Below are 14,067 nucleotides of genomic sequence, written 5' to 3' on the forward strand. Positions count from 1 at the left end.
GTAATTAGACTTCTGAACAGCTGACTATGATTAAAAGCATAAAATAAGAATAGGCCAGTTGCTGCATGAGATGTGTTCTCATTACTCAATAGCACTGTTTTCTTTGGGGAGAAAACTACGATATCTGATCTTGCCTCTGAATTTAGTTTTCCACAATAAAGTACCTGAAATTAGTAAGATTTTTGTCAGTGCCTGCCACAGAGTTTGGTCTAGGCTTGCCAGTTCAGTTCTGTTGCTTATTATGAAATACAGCCATATCACTGCAGTTTATCTTAGCAACTCGTGGTGAGATAACATGGGATTAGCAATTGCTACTATCTAGTCACTAATTAGCTGCTTTCAGTAAACCTGGAAGTCTAGGGATATTTTTGATAAAGCAAGATCTTCAAAAATGCTGCAGAAGGGAAGACAATATCTTTTGTTCTATTGCTACATTCTGGCCATCACAGACAGCCACTGAAGAAAGGGATATCTATCTTCCAGACAGGCAGAGCACTCTTAGTTGGTGCATCCAAGTGTGGCTGCCAGAAGAGCACTGCTGAAGGTTGCAGTACTGGCTGACGTTTGTGGGTGGTGACACAGCAGTATGATACAAAACCTTCAAAACTGAGTTTATTATTTCACTTCTGGATTGTGTGTCATGGCTCATCTTTATAGGGCAGCTGAGTACAATATCAGGAATTAATTTCTCATCTCTGCCTGGTTCCTAACTGATAAAAGCCTGTGGCAGTAAACAGCATAGTAGGTCTTATGTGCTGGTAATGGCTGTGTTGGTGAGAGATTAAATAAAGAGAAGCAGAGGTCAGAGGCAGATTTACTGGGCAGAGGAGCTGATTGTAGGAACCATAATCCTCTCTTCTCCCATTAACATCAGCAGGTGTTTGCTCTGGGTCATGGGATGTGGGAGTATTTACATAATTATGCTGTCTCCCTTCCAGATCTTGGATGCATCCATCCCTGGAAGGCATCCCTTTTCTCAAAAGTGTTTGTCCAGTCATTTAGAGGACACTGGAACTGCAGGCAGAGGAGTGACATACAACCTCTGTACAAGTTCCAGACGAGCACATCGTCTCCACTATATCAGCTAAAGTAGAGAAGTTTAACATGAACCTTTTTAGATGAACCTCTTAAGAACAGGGAAAAAGGAAAACAAATTCACACCACAAAGTAAGCAGAAGACATTATTAACAGTGGTAACATGGAATACATCTGTCTGTTTGCTTTTAGCTTCTGACATTGCAGTTAAAGTTTAAATCTAAACAAGATGGGGATATTGATAATGTTTAACATGACTGCTTTACCTGGGCATGCAGCTCTTTCAGAGTAGGGCACTCACTTGCAGGAACATCAGCCTCTGCTTTGCACATCACAAATACCCTGCCAAAAGAGCAAGAAGTAAGTAATTGATTGTGACTAAATGGAATGAAGCAGCCATTGTCCTTCTCGGCTATCAGACTCTCTGCTGGAGGAACATCCAGGACAGGGAAGGGAATGCTGTTAAAACAGTATTTCCCAGAGCACAGAAGAAGCAGAGACACAAAATGGCTTTCCTAAATGGGATAAGGGCCTTGCTATTACTTTCTGGCTAGCCTACGGATGAAGAAATCAGGATTCATTTTAGTCTGTAAAGTGTGCAAAAAGTGTCTGCTGGGGTTTAATTTTGAAACCTTTTCAAAAGCGCAAGAGCTTTTGTAAGAGAAGTCATGCAGGGGGAAGGAGGTGGAGAGTAAGTGGGTGGAATGCAGAGAAAGTGGGAAAAAAACGGGAGAGGCTGTGTTGCGAGGACTATGACTTGATCTTGGGTGGAGAGTTGATAAACCTAGGCCTCTGAGAAAAAAAAAAATCCTAATTTTCTTTCTGCAAAAGTTGAAGCATGGGCAAAGAACCTATTACAGCCTCCCGTGAAAAAGGCAGCCCGTTGCCAGCCAGGTTTTCTGTCACCTCGTGGCGGGTGACCTGTCCCCGGAGCAGCATTCGCAGCGCTGGGGCGGCACGGCTGGGGTGGCGGCGGGCAGCTCCCGGTCGCTGTCCAGGGAGCGCAGCGGCGGCAGCGGGAGCACACAGCAGGGCAGCCGCGGGGGCTTGGCCGGACAGTTCCCAAATGAGGCCCACGGGCACAAGCGGGGTCAGGGAATTTAGGCGCGGGACGTGCGGGGTCCCGGTTCGTCGGTGGTCCCTGAGCCCGAGGGCGCGGGGTCCCGGTCAGGGCAGGAGCCGGGCCGGAGCCCTGGGCACCTTCCCCGCCCCGTGGGGGCCGCAGCGCGGGGGAGGACAGGAGGGCGGAGAGCTGCGGGCGCGGGACGGGGCGCTGAGGGAAGGAGGGAGGGAAGGAGGGAGGCTGGCGGCGGGAGCGCTGCCCCGGGGGCCGGGGCGGGCGGCGCTCAGGTGAAGGAAGGGCCGCACGCCCCGGGCGGCGGTGACGCGGCTGCGGCGCGGCGGGGCTGCCCCGCGGCCCCGTGTGGGCGCCGCCGCCCGTCCCCTTCGAGGAGAGCGGGCGCTGAGCGGGGCTGCCCGGGGCGGCATGCGGAGCCGCCGAGGATGAGCAGCCAGCGCCGCCCGGCCAAGGCGCAGCTCCGGAGGTCGCTGAGCGAGCAGCTGCGGGACTCCACCGCCAAAGCCTGGGACTTGCTGTGGAGGAATGTCCGGGAGCGGCGGCTCGCAGGTCAGTCCCCGCCGCGCCGCGGCCGCCGCTACCTGCCCGGGGACGCCCCGGCCCCGGCGGCGCGGAGGGTCCCGCTCCAGGGGCACGTCCGGGGGCACCATCTCCGCTGCCGGAGTGGCGAGACCCCGCGGCTTGGGCCGGGCGGGACGGGCAGCTCCCGGCAGGACGGCGGCGGGCAGCGTGCGGCGGGTCGGGCTGCGGCAGGAGCGGGGCAGGCGGGTCGCAGCCCCCGGCCCCTGCAGGCAGCACCTGCCCCGGTGCCGGCGGGCGGCGCGGGTGCTCACACACGCACTCGGGCTCGGGGCTAAGCCTCCCTCTCTCTCCCTGTCGGAGGCACCTTCTGAGCGTCTCCGAAACGAAGAGGGTTGGCTTTGCCTCCGGGAAGCAGGCTCACCTGCTCCTCCGATCAGTTTTCTAAGTCTAACCAACTAGGTTGGTTCCTCATAGGGTTTGCATGTGAGAAGTACCCCAACTCTCAAAGAAAAATGGTCTGTTTCATTTCAGGTGCTTCTATGGCTTCAGGTCACCTACCTGCTCTGGAATACCGGCCTCCTGCAGCTTTTCCATCCCCAGGTGGGGACCAGAAGGGCACAGAGCAGGGCAGGTGCTCCAGGAGGTCGGGTCTCAGAGCGCTGCTATTGCAGCAGCACAGTGGCTTTATGCACATAAGCATACACCCAGTGTGTATTTGTAAAATACTCTGTGAATTAGAAGACCTAGATTAGAAGATCTAGTACATGTACATGCAAGTGCAAAGTAGAGTTATTGTACTAGAAAACGATACATCAAGATTTATGAGCAGGATCATGTATAATGAAGTCTAATTTATAAAGATGGATTCCTCTGTCACATCCTACAGCATTGTTAGGAGTTTGGTGACCTTGCCTAGGGCACTGTGACATGCTAGCATTGTATAATACAGAGGTAAATGATGCAGGTTTTCTGACTATGTCTACAGCACATTAGTTCTTGTGTACATACAATTAAAGTAATAGATAAAAATTGCATGATAGTTTTTGGAAAAATTAATCTAAACTGGGTAGCTTCAAAAATGAATTACTAAAATGACTAATTTTGTAATATTATGGTTAACCAAAATACTAAACTTTTAATGTTTTAATTTTCTTTAAGTCCTTTATTCCTATATTGATAGCAGATGCCAGCAGACATTCAGCAAGGATACTGTTGGCTTTTTTCTTTTTTGGTCGAAGACAACTATTGCTTGATTGAGCAAAGAACCTGGGCAGGCTGCCATGATACTGTAGCCAACTTCTTAAAGCAACTGGGTATTAAAATTGATGGAGTCAAAACTTTTTATTTAAGGTGGATAGAATACTAATGTCCTGGGTTTAAGCACTGCCACAATTTAAGTGCTATTCATAATACTCTGGTAAGACACTTGTTTAATTAAATTACTTATCTGACGACATAATGAAATGTGTACAAATTTCTGTTGATGCCAGATATGTCCTCTTGTTCTGTTGCTTTTCTGTCTCTGGCATTTTGTCCTTGGTTTTTTATTTGTTTGTTGTGCTGACCTGTGAAGCTGCAGTGTATATCAGTGTATATTCCTTGGCCTCTTCTTCCAGCCTTTGATAATGAGAAGGAAATTTAAGCTGATCTAAATGTGTCAACTATTTGCTGGTTGCCAGCCCTGCTTCTTCTCCATTGCAATAGATCTGATCCCAACCAGGTAGATAGTTGTACAAGTTCTGTCTTTTTCCTCAAAGTTGGCATTGTAGTTCAACTCTGACTGGCAGTCAGAGCAGCAGTGTAACTGGTAACTAATGTTCAGGAGCAATGATCAAAATGAAATGCAGTTTTAATCATTACTGTGCTGTCATATTCCAACTGTCAAGCCAAATAAACTTGTGATTAAATCCTCACTGTGGTGATACTTTGCAGGCGCTTACATAGTTCCTCTTTTGGTTTGCTTTAGTCTTTTATCTATTTGTTAAGGATCAGGACGCCAGTTTCCCGAGATATACCTGTAAAGAAAGCAAGCACATTTTTGTAATTCATAAAAATGATATAATTGTTAGGGTTGGATGAGGTGTTGGGAATTCTCCAGTATAGTCTCCAGCTCAGAGCAGGATCAGCACTGGGAGCAGAGCAGGTTACTCAGGGCTTTCCCCAGTGCTCCTTGGGAAGAGTTTCTGCCCTGGAGACCAGGCTGGAGCAGAGGGCAGCAGGAGTGTGAGCTGGAGAAAGGAGCTGAATCCTGGCTAGAGCAACGATTCAGCTGAATTTTGACTCAACTGCTCCCAAACAGGCAGAGAGCATGGCTGGGTTGCTGTGGAAAAGTAGGTTGTGCATAAAAAGACTGCTACAGTGTGCTCCTTCCTTCCTTCCCTCCCTCACCCTTTGCAGCGGAGGTGATGAGCAGCAGCCTGGCTCCTGGCATGCTCCTGGACAGGGCTGCTCCATACTGTCTCTTATTCAGGACAGATCCGTGGTGCCCAGCAGCTCTTAGTCACTTTTTCTGATTCACTGACTGGGATTTGTTTTTCAAACAATGGGTGTACCCTCTACAAGTGCCAAAAATTGCACCCTCAGGGTTTTTTTGTGCTTTTTGTAAGTTTTGCAGAGGTATTTTACACTGTTTCCACTATGCTTATAGTTTAATTTGGAACTGACAAAGTGAATGGGAAATGTACCAGAATTTTAACTCCCTGTGGGGGCCTATTCACCTGAAAGGTTGTATAAAATACTTTTTGGTTTAATGTAATCCTGAACCACTTTGCCATTATTGAAAACCATTGTTTAAGGAATTTGGCTCAGGTATTTAGCAGATCCTCCTACAGTGATCACCTAAAGTAATTCTGAGATCCCTGTTCAAATCATGATCACCTGTTACAGTAAAACACAAGTTGCATTTCTTACATTTCTTGAATGTAAGGGAAAAGTGCCACCTTCTATCCAGCATTCTTTCAGTTACTATACACTAAAATAAAATTAAATCATAATTTAGTTTTTAAATTCAGTACTTTGGAGTCCGGAAACACCAGAGTTAAAAGCTCCTGTTGCTGTATTGCACAGCCCCCCTCGTAGGGTAGGATTGTCATGACTGGCATGATTGACTGACACAATCACCTCACCCTTTTTGTTGTTCAGAATTTTTCAGCCTCATTTACTGCAGAAAGTGATGATCCCTGTTGCTGAATCTCTTAACTTAGAGCCTTCTGTATTGCAGCTTTCTGAAATACTGGACTAAGCACTGAATTATAAATTCCCTCAGGTGTTCATGAGCCTGGTGCTTGCATATGTCATAACAATAATGTTTCACTTCTTCCTAGAAGCTTCAAGGTTACTTGTTCCCATTTTGCAGATAGAAGCAAGAGGCAAAGTGAGACTGAACCCCAGGAATATCAACTCTTGAGGGTTAGAACTTGAATTATTTACTTTGGTATTCAAATTATGACTCTCAGTAGCTGCTGTTGCACAACATGTTGAGCAAATCAGCATTTGGGGTCCAACTGTACTGTGCCCAGGGAATTATTAACTTGCAGTTTCTGGTGGTCTGCTCAGATTTTGTTTCAAGTGACTTGGTGTTAAATAGGGAAGAATGGAAGGTGCTCTGCCACAGGGGCAACATTTATTTGTCGTAGTCTCAGAAACCTGGGGTTTTTCTGTCTGCTACCTGCATGAGCTTTAGCAGGGCTGATATGTGACCATACCCCATTATCAGACAGGATCCTTGGAAACTGCATGTGCAGATGAAGATGAAACTTTGCCTTACTACCTAGTAGAAAGAGGGCTGAGTTAGAATTTAGCAGGTGATTTCAATTCTGAGACTTACTGAAGTTTGCAAAATTAATTTTGTGACCCTAGCATTCTTCTGATAAGAGAAAGCTTTGCCTCTATTTTCTGAAGTTCAGCTTTTAGCTGTTATTTAGCAATCTACACAGATTGCTGTCAGGATTTCTTCTCTGTAAGGCTGCCTCCACTGTGTGGCATAGATACACCCTCAGTCTTTCTGAAAAATCTCTGCTCACCTGAGCTTCATGTCTCACAATCCTTTGTATGTTCTGTGTTCTCTAAGAGATTAAATCCCTACTTGATCTCCTCTAGCTCCTCTGGTACAAAATCTCTCTTATCTATCCATTGACATCCTCTCTACTGCCTGCTGCAATTGCCCTATCAGACAGGGCACCCTTGAGCACTGTTCCAGCTCATACTCAGCTACAGAGCTCTCCAGCAGCAACTGCCTGGAGTGGTTTGGGGAACAGTTTCAGATGCTCCCACTCTTTTTTTTGGCTTGGCTGTGCTTTGGGTAAAAGGAATTTGGGATGAAGTTTTCCACCACACCTCCAGTGGTTTGCTCAGACTGACATTTCAAACTGTTTTAACTTGTCCAATTTTGGACAGATTTTTCAGCCACCAGTGCTAAACTGACTCTTGAACTTCCCCTGTGAGGTTGCAGGGTTTTCTTCCAAAGGATGAAGCACTTAATGTCTCAAATCAAGTAGAATGAAAATGTGTGGTGGGACAATATACCATGGACTAATTTTTTTCTTAGAAATTGATTACCTGAAGCTCCAAAACTGAAACAGAATGAGGCAGGCTTGTGAGTAAAAGAAAATCCGAAGGAAGTCTAAAGAAGCCAAAATTAACACCTTTAAATGGAAAGCTTTACAAGTCCTACTCTTAGGTGTCCTTAACTGTTCAGGAGGACCTCATCAATTGATTAGCAGCTACAACTGTCTTCAAATATGACTGAAATACATTTATATCAGGGATGAAACTGAACATTATCTGATGTAGGTAGAAAATGGAGAATAATTTGTCCAGCAGAAAGAAACTGTCACATTCAGCATGTTGCAAAGATGACAAAGCAATTCACCTGCTTCTCTCAAAAGTAATTTGTGGTTGGTTTGTGGGTTATTGTGATTTTATTGGGTGCAAATGATCAAATCTAAGTTTGTAATTGCACCTCAGAAAGCATGGTACTCCTTGGCACCTGCTGATCTGTTGACCTTGGGGAATACAGATATGAAAAGTGGGTTTTTAAAAACTAAACCCAGTGATCACAACCAGAACTGTGTGAATTTTAGCACAGTTTTCTGAAATGCCAGTATGGAAACAAGAGCAGCTATGTTTCTGCAGCCTAATTAAAGAACCATCAAATCTATAGCTTTCTCATAGTTTTTAGTTTTCATTTAAAATTAAACCTTTTCAGAACTTGTTTATGAAGTTTTTATTCTGCAAAGCTGAATTTTATTTTGGGGTGAATTCACTGGAAACCCCAAAGGAAATATGTGTACCAAGCTCCCAGGTCCTATGAGAACCCCTGAGCAAAGGCAGATGTCCCAGTATGGGACCAACATTGACTCTGCTGCATCTTGATATTATTACATTACTGAAATTTATTCTGAATTAAGACATTTGTGCAAATGTAGCACATTAATCTACCTTAAAGCCACTCATGAAACAAGTGGATTTTTTTTATAAAATAATTTTGGAAGATCAGTTTTAATTAAGAAGTGTGGGAGATGCATGTGTGAAAATGTGGTATTTGGTGGGCATACTTTTATGTTCTATTTTAAAATCATGTACATAACATTTTTAGAAAGCAAAGTAGAGATGTTGCAGTCTGTGTCCCCACCAGTGCACTGGAGAGTACAAGATACAGATTCTCATGTATATTGATAAGATGTATGTGTGTAAATTCCTCCCTAACCCAGCCCCATCAATGGGAAAAGACTGTCCTTTGTCAAGGAGAAAAGTTATGAAAGACATTCTTTATTCATGATGGAGTGCTTTAGGGAAGAAAAAAAGTGACTTATGAGTGATTCATTTGGCCAGGCATGCCAGGAAATTTTCTGCTCTCAGTCCTAAAGAAAATGTAGTAGCCAAAAAAGTAGTCATTGGTCTCATAAATTAAATTAATTGTGCTGTACATTCTCTATTAATGTGAGGAGGGAGTTTTGATTAGTTTAATAAAGTATGAAGAGGCTTTTCTTTGCACCTATGTTTTATGGGTTATGTCAATATCCTGTAAGTTCCATCTCCCTCCTCAGACACTTCTTGAAGGCCAGTGCTTTGAATCTGAAAAGGGGGCAGTGGTGGCAAAATACCACCATTGTTAGTTCTGGTGCTGCCAGGCTCTCATGACCCTCAGCAACGAGAAGTTAATTCCAGAAGTACAATTACAGAAATACCAATATGCTTGACCTGCCAAGTATTTCTGTATCAGCATGAGACTGTGAAGGGGGGTGATGGAGGTCTCCCCACTGTCTCAAAGTCCAGAGAAAGATGTATTTTTCTCATGCTTGTTCCTGTAGCTCTGCTGCAATTTGCCATGTAAGATTTGGAGTGATCATGGAGAGGTTCTTAGGGTGACAACAGCATTCATCTTCTGGTTTTACATTTAATACACAGATTTTGTATTTGAATGGGTACTGCTTTCATCAGAGGGAGTTGTATTAGTGATTATTTTCCTAAAAGAAATTCAATTTTGATTACTTAATTTCCTGACAGTAGGAGATACAAATCTCAGCTGATAAAATGGGGAATCAGTGCTGGCAAAAGAACTAGATACCATTTGAATCAGTCAGTTTCCATTTGATAGCTTTAAAAAATGTTCTTGACAGGTCTCCTTCTTCCTGGAGCTTGTCTGTTCACAGATTTCAGTGACACATTAATCTTTAGAAAATACACTTCTTTTTCCTAGAGAGCTATTATGTCAGTACTTTTTGTAGTACAGTTTTTTGTTTGGTTTGGGTTTGTTTGGTTTGGGTTTTGATTTGTTTTTGTTGGCTTTTTTTTTCTACTGGCTTTCTGTGGTTCCTTGAGCATTCACAAGGTTCTTTCAGTCCTCAGTAAACAAATATTTCTCCTTTTTTCTCTGCACATATACGTGGCCTCAGCTTATTCCACCTGCAGATGCTTCTATGTGACAAGAAGAAGGCTGCTACCTTGTCAGTTCTCTACACAGTGACTTCATGGAATATTGCTGTAAACATTGTACTTATCCTGATGTTTGCAGACCAAATATTGGAAACAATTCATAGTATATAACGCAATACTGTTTAAGTTCATGTACATTTAGATAGATGCAGGTTTTGGTGCTCATATTTTTCTAAGATATATAGGGGCTCATGTAGACTGATAAAAATACTTAATTTATTTGTCTGACACTAAACCATGATGATGCTTTTCCATTCCAAGATTGCTTCTTTATATCAGTCATGGCATATTAAATAATGTATCTTCTCAGTTATTTCCTACTAGGTGTTTTTGTATTTATTCATATGACTGTAATCCTATAGACTGCTTCCATATCCCCGTGCAAATGACTTTATTTGTAATAATAACTATGCCAGAACATTTATATGGAACATTTATATCCACAATAAACTTTCAGCTGCTTAGTGAGCATCAGTAGTCTGATGCTAGTAGTTGGTGGCTGTCCAGCAAATTCCGAAACATGTGAAATTTCTGGACTCAGGAAGGCACTGGAGACTGGACTCCTATTCTTCTGCTTTCTCAGCTACAGTAGGATGTGGTGCTTAGTTTCAGGAATCATGAAGTCCCAATTCTGAATTTTGTCTTTTTGCTTTAATGAAAAAAGCCCTTCAAAATGTCCAATATTGTCATATTTCTATGGATTCGGAGAACTTAGATGACTTAACAATTCAATTTTGTACAGTACTTGCCAGGCATTGGCCTTGTTTCACGGCAGTGCTTTGACTCACATTTGTCTTCTTATATTTTGTACTTCTTGGATTTCTTGAGAGACAGATGTTCTATATTGCTCTTTCTTATTTCTTTGCTTTTTCTGTCATGCCATGTGGCCAAATCTTGTGCTGCTATATATCATAACTCCTTTAAAAATCATCTCCTTGAGTAACAATTCATTGAGAAAACCAGCTTTCAATTCTACTTAAGCACATTTGCATAGCAAATTTAAAAGAAAATGTGAACTTCAGAGTCTGAAAAGCCAAGAAAAAACTTCATTTTGTAAAATGTCACTTTCAAGCTAACCTCTTGATTTTAAAGTGGTGCCTGTCTTGTGATTATTGAAAATTTGGGTTTGGGAATATTATTTTCAATTAATTAAGAGTTTGTGATATTTTCTTTTGAGTATTACAGGCTTAAAAATATGACAGTGTAGAAGGTTGACTGACATTAGGGCATCAGTTGTCTTGACTGACATTAGGGTGTTCACAGGAGAAGTGCATTTCCGTAGCTCCTTTGCGCATCCTGCTTACAGTTAAAAAAGGAAAATATTTTGACAATCAGACCATCCTGGTGCACCTTGAACTGCCAATAAGCAAAGGCTGAATGCACACAGATATGTGTGCAGCAAACAGCTATGCTCCAAGAAGGGATTGGGAACACCCGGAATCCATGGCACTTGGTGCCATAAAACACCAGGCTTCAACAATCAGTGTAATTTACCTTACAAGCCATCCATTTCATGTGAAACTCTCTGCCTGTCATTCCAGTAGAGGGCAGTAATTTACATACAGTAATGTCAATTAGTGTGCGAACCCATCGTGTGTCACTCAGTATCAGACACAACAGCTGGCTTTGTTAAGGTAGTGCAATATTCAAGGCATCCTCTGTCCTCCAGGATAGAGTGCCACCCAGCAGCCTCATTTCCTGAGCTTTTGCAGCAGGACCCCTAGCAATGTAAAAGTAGAAAAGAAATTATGAGAATTAAAGAATAAGATGTTTTCAGCTAGCATGGTGATCAAAAGTAAGCATACTCTGCTGTATATAATCAGCAGAGTGAATTGCATTTCATTTCATAGAGATACTGATTTCTTTCTTTGTGGCTGTTGAACAGTAAGTATATAGAAAAGATTTTCTATAAAACCTTTTTTACAGTAATCATTTTTACAGATCCAGCAACATGCTGTAGTACAATGGAAGAGGAGGCACTGGAACTTATAAATATTGGTTTTCTTTAAGCTGTAAGAATTTGATTCATAATCTATTTCAAAACACTATGAATTAAAATTTATACTTACCAAAAAGTTGTTTAAACCATAGGTATTTCTTTAGACGCAAGATAAATTCATTAACTTCAAAATAGCTTGCCTAATTTTATAAATACTTCACAAATTTTACTTGTCACAGATGTAAAATAATGTGGGGATAATTAATTTCTTCAGTTGCCTGAGCTAAATGAATGGCACTGGTGCTTTGATGAACCAAGGAATTTTTTTCTGGAGAGGACTGGTTTTCCAGGCCATGATGATGCAGAAGGGCACTGAACCTTCACAGGTCATTTAATACAGAAGCACTTTAAAAGACAGACACAAAAGTGGAGTATTGGTTTTGTTACAGAAAGAATTTAAAGGGATACTGCCTCAGAACAGTAGCATAGTTCAAATGAACCTTAGATCACATGTAGGTCTGTCTGAATTTGAGCAAAAATAAGTTTGGAATGTCTTTGGGTATGGTCTTCTGTTGCTGCAATTTATGAAGAAATGTAGGGTAGCTGCATAGGACAAGGGTAAGGTAGCTGCATAAGGATAGCTTAAGAGAGTGGTGAAAGAGATAAATCAAAACCAAAGCTAGAAATGAAACTTCTCTCAGTCAAAATGCAAAAAAAAAAAAATTACACACAGCGTTACAAAAAGAGGTTCCTAAAGATTTAGGAACCTCCTGCATTGGTTAATAGCTTGGACTTCTCTAAAGTGTGTTGCACACCTGTGTAAATTTGTGTTGGATTCATTGCATGAAGGAGTGAGGACTAAGCATTTGTCCCAGTCTTTAGATTATTTTGGATGTGCCTCTCATTCCCGTGCTAAATACACCTGTGTTTTCCCATCCCTGTCCCACTCATCCTGGTCTGAATGGCATGCTCTTCCATGGCTTAACCAGAAAAATGCCGTAGCAAATTATTTAAGTCTGAGTTGTTTATGTGTCAGATGGCTGCTGAAATGATATGCAAATGGCATCTCATGGTTATGCTCATTTTAAGAGGTGTCTTTAACATAAGTACAGATTTTTATTAAAATAAATCAATTTTACAAGGAGATTTCAGCCATTGGATTTATAGTAAGAAAGAAACTTTTTATTTATTACATTAGAAAGACCACAGCTGGGAATGTACCCATTAATAGACACAAACAGATGGATTCTGACAAGTCTGTGAACTATTCACACTCTTTTTTAGCAAATATTTTGCTACAATCCCAACTTGCAAATGTTACTTCAGAAACAAATATGTAACCATCTATCTCAAGGCACAAAACTAAAGAGTAACATTAAAATATTGCAATTTCATTATGCATATAATACTCATTTGAAATTTAGGAAGTAGTGTTTATGAACACTCCCAAAAGATTGCCTTGGTTCAATAAATGCTTTAAATTGTAAATAAAGTCATAGAATCATTTAGACTAGAAAAGAACTTTAAGATCATGAAGTCCAAGAATTAACCCAGAACTGCCAAGTCCACCACTAAACCATGTCCCTCAGTGCCACCAACATATCTTCTTAATACCTCCAGGGATGGTGACTCCACTAATTCCCTGGGCAGCCTCATGCCTAAGAACGCTGTTGTTGAAGAAATTTTTCCTAATATCCAATCTAAAACCCCCCTAGTGCATTTTGAGGCTGCTCCCTCTTGTTCTATTACTTGGAAGAAGAGTCCAATCCCCATCTTACTACACCCTCCTTTCAGGCAGTTGTAGAGAGTGGTAAGATCTCCCCTGAGCCTCCTTTTCTCCAGGCTGAGCACCCCCAGCTCCCTCAGCTGCTCTTCACAGGCCTTGCACTGCAGACCCTTCCCCTGCTCTGTTTCACTTCCCTGGACACACTCCAGCCCCTCAATGTTCTTCTTGCAGTGAGGGGCCCAGAACTGGACACAGGATTGGAGGTGTGGCCTCACCATTGCTGTGTATGGGGGTACAAACACTCCCCACTGGCCTTCTTGGCCACCTGGGCACATTCTGGATCATGTCCTGCTGCTGTTTTCCAGCACCCCCAGGTCCTTTTCCACTGGGCAGCTTCCCAGCCACTGCTCCCAGCCTGTGGTGCTGCACAGGGTTGTTGTGACCCAAGTGCAGGACACTGAACTTCTCCTTGTTGAACCTCACACAATTGGTCTCAGCCCTTCAACCCTTTCTGTCCAGATCCCTCTGCAGAGCCTTCCTGCCCTCCAGAAGATCAACGCTCCCACCCAGTTTGGCCTCACCTGCAGACTGACTGAGGGTGCCCTCAATCCCCTTGTGCACACTGTCAATAAAAATGTTAAGAACTGGCCCCAATACTGAGCTCTGGAGAGCACCACTGGTGACCAGGCACCAGCTGGATGTAGCTCCATTCTCCACCACTCTCTGGGGCCAGACATCCAGCCAGTTTTTTATCCAGCAAAGAGTGCACTTGTCCGGGCCATAAGCAGCCAGTGTCTGTAGAAGAATGCTGTGGGAAAAGGTTTGAAAGGC

The 14,067-nt window shown here is 42.9% G+C and overlaps 1 protein-coding gene across 2 annotated transcripts in view; it reads left to right on the forward strand.

The window, feature by feature from the left end:
• STARD13 (StAR related lipid transfer domain containing 13) overlaps positions 1–14,067 on the forward strand; it is a 286,631-nt gene that overhangs the window by 142,093 nt on the left and 130,471 nt on the right. Inside the window, exon 1 of one of the 2 annotated variants that reach the window (XM_030961689.1) lies at positions 2,460–2,662. The exons of the other annotated variant lie outside the window; for it this stretch is intronic. Coding sequence (XP_030817549.1) covers positions 2,539–2,662 — 124 coding nt within the window. The 5' untranslated portion in view covers positions 2,460–2,538. Of the gene's footprint in view, positions 1–2,459; positions 2,663–14,067 lie in introns of those variants that run through there. 2 annotated transcript variants of the gene reach the window in all.

The sequence above is a fragment of the Camarhynchus parvulus genome, chromosome 1 (genome assembly GCF_901933205.1).
Source record: "Camarhynchus parvulus chromosome 1, STF_HiC, whole genome shotgun sequence".
Taxonomy (NCBI): domain Eukaryota; kingdom Metazoa; phylum Chordata; class Aves; order Passeriformes; family Thraupidae; genus Camarhynchus; species Camarhynchus parvulus.